The 3,080-nt window shown below is 36.6% G+C and overlaps 1 protein-coding gene across 2 annotated transcripts in view; it reads left to right on the top strand.

The window, feature by feature from the left end:
- Positions 1 to 3,080, top strand: part of LOC106873806 (interaptin) — a 27,026-nt gene that overhangs the window by 560 nt on the left and 23,386 nt on the right. For both annotated transcript variants that reach the window (XM_014921319.2, XM_052975849.1), the window contains exons 2-4: positions 350 to 409; positions 1,540 to 1,653; positions 2,446 to 2,670. In XM_014921319.2, the coding sequence (XP_014776805.1) occupies positions 350 to 409; positions 1,540 to 1,653; positions 2,446 to 2,670 (399 nt within the window). The remainder of the gene's footprint in view (positions 1 to 349; positions 410 to 1,539; positions 1,654 to 2,445; positions 2,671 to 3,080) is intronic.

The raw sequence follows: 3,080 nt of genomic DNA, 5'->3' as shown, positions 1-3,080 counted from the left end.
TATATATATATATATATATTTCTTCTTTTACTTTTGTGTTGTATTTGACTGCCACCATGCTGGAGTATCGCCTTGAAGAGTCTTAGTCAAACAAATTGACCATCCAGGACATCGTTTTTTAAGTCCTGGTACTTATTTTATTAGGTACTTTTTGCTGAACCGCTAAGTTACGGAGACGTAAACACATCAATCTATCTGTCTATCTGTTTGTCTATCTATCTGACTATTTGTCTGTCAGTCTGCTGTCTATCTATCTGACTGTTTTGCTGTCTGTCTATCTATCTATCTATCTATCTATCTATCTATCTATCTATCTATCTATCTATCTATCTTTCTATCTAAATAATAGGCAGAGATAGAAAAGCTTCACGCTGAACGAAGGAAAGCAATCGAAGCTCTACAGAAAAAAGTAAGTGTTTAATAAAAAAAATTCCTTTAAAATAAAACTTAAGTGTTATTTCGTTATGGTTTTACTTTTGAAATTTATATTGCTTGCCATTTGTTTGTTTTTATTTTTTACTTTCAATATCAAATAGTTCCGTGGCCTCTTTGTTGAGACGTTAGCATCGGATTAAGTGGTTTTGAACTCTTAACCATTCCGCCATGGCTGTTGTCCATAGAAATAAATACATGGATCACAGACAGGTGTCGCCACTGGCGTTCTGATATGTTAACTGTTATTATTGACACTTTAGCATTATGCGTCTTCATATTCATGTCTGGTTATCAAATGCGCCGTGGTCGACTTTACCCTTCATCTCTTTGAGGGTCCCATAAAATAAGTATCAGTTGAGTACTGGGGTCATTGTAATCGACTCACCCTATCGCCTGAAGTTGCTGGCGTTGTGCCAAAATTTGAAATCCATATTCATGCCTGATTATTGAAAGCAAAAATCGAAAATATCATTATCGATAAAAATATCATACCGACATTTTATCATTCCTTGCCGGTGCCCTTTCTGTTTGATGAATTCGATTTATTCGGACTCTCCAGTTCCCCCTGTCTTGCATTGCATGCTCATACAACCATCCAGGCTCTTGTTTCCAGTCTGTTCGTTGATGTCCTCAGTCTATAAACGTTTTTAACACCCTTTTTCTTTCTTCCTCTTAACGCTTCCTGTCAAGATACTTTTTGGCAATAATTCGTGGCGCATTGTATGTTCATAATATGATTGCTTTGCGGACTTGGTTCCCAACAATAGGTGTTTCTTGATTTTCAGCTTTTCTAGTACTGCAGCATTTGTTACCCAGTCTTTCCTGCTTAACCTACTCAATCTGTGAGAAATCCACATCTCAAAGGCTCCAGTCTTCATTTCCATTGCTCTGTACATCGTCCAAGGTTCTCTCACGCAGAGGACAATTGCCGTAACATAACAGACTCGATTTTAGGTGCAACGTTATCTGTTTTGAAGTGATGACCATTTTTATTCTGATAAATGAAATCTTATTTATTTTTAGACTTATATAGCTTGTTTTCTATTTCTCTGTTATTTCGTCTTCTCTTCTTTTCACTTACGTTGTGTTCTAACATTTTGGCAGCAAGGCAGCAGAGAAGAGATGATTAAAATTCAGAAGGAATATGAAGACAAAGAGAAGGATTTAGTGATACAACTGGAATTGAAACAAGAACATGATATGTATGCACTGAACAGGGTAAGCCTCTCTTTATTTTCTCCAAGAAAGCAGACAACAATAGTTTTAGCACAACACGATGAGTGTGACCCCCAAATTTATTGTCCATCAAGCATTACAAAATTAGAGAAAAATAGAGTAAAATAAATTAGACAAACACAGCATTATCAATTTTACAAACATATTCATTTATTCTTTAACTCTTTTAGCTGGTTCAGTCATTTGACTGCAGCCATGCTGGAGCACCACCTTGAAGGGTTTTAGTCGAGCAAATCGAAGCCAAGTACTTATTCTATCAGTCTCTTTCACTGAGCCGCTAAGTTATGGGGACGTAAACACATCAACACCGGTTGTCAAGCGGTGATGGCGGGGTGTACACACACAGACACAAACACACACACACACACACATATATAGATATATGTATGTATATATATATACGACGGGCTTCTTTCAGTTTCCGTCTACCAAAGCAATGTGGTTGCGAAGTAATCTTCTTACCACACTGCAAGGCCTAATTCTAGAATGTTGATAGAATTCTAGAATGAGAGCAATAAGTGGTTCGAATCATATCGGGGTGTAGAGGGGATTTATTTTCCCCATATACAAATTATCACACGCACGCAGAAATTCCTTAAGTTCTCAATAAAGTATGTATGTACACACATGCACATACATATATACACACACACACACACACGCACACACACATACAGGTGTATGCGCAGTTGCATATATGTATGTATATATTCATGCATGTGTGTGTGTGTGTGTATCTGTATATAACATCACTCGTATGGTTTTTTTTTCTAGGAATTCGATTTAAAAAAACGAAAAGGACTAAAGGATTTAGAAGAAGAATTGTTGAATTTGGTTCGGGAAGAATCTTCATTATTATTGGAAAAATACGAATGGTTGAAAGAAGAATCAGAAAGAAAACAAGCAGAATTTCAGAAAATCATAGAAAATATTGCGACATATGAAAATGCAGTTCTTGAGGAAAGACACCAAAAACATCAAGCCATGTTTGAAATTTCTGTAAGATATAATTTCTGTTCTTATAAATTTACTATATATTATGCACAGAAATCTGTGATAAAACGTACGTACGAACGCTTGGTCCTACTTTGGAACTGAACTCAGAACACGAGGGATTTCATCTCTTCGGGGTGGATAAAGTGATTACAAATCAAATATTGGAGTTAGATTATATTGATTATTCACCTCCTCCTAAACCTACTGTCCTTGTGTTAAAATTTGAAACAAAGGTGGTCGGCTGGCAGAATCGGCAGCGCGTTGGACAAAATGCTCGGCGGCATCTCTTCAGCTAAGTTCATACTTATATAATTACACACATAAGCACATAAACACAAGCACAGAAGCGAAATCATACAAACACACGCACATTGATCTCTCTATCTCTCTCTCTCTTTCTCTCTCTCTCTCTC

Source organism: Octopus bimaculoides, chromosome 22 (assembly GCF_001194135.2).
Source record: "Octopus bimaculoides isolate UCB-OBI-ISO-001 chromosome 22, ASM119413v2, whole genome shotgun sequence".
NCBI classification, from domain to species: domain Eukaryota; kingdom Metazoa; phylum Mollusca; class Cephalopoda; order Octopoda; family Octopodidae; genus Octopus; species Octopus bimaculoides.
Note: the sequence above shows the minus strand (reverse complement) of the source record. Positions and strands in the feature narration are given on the sequence as shown.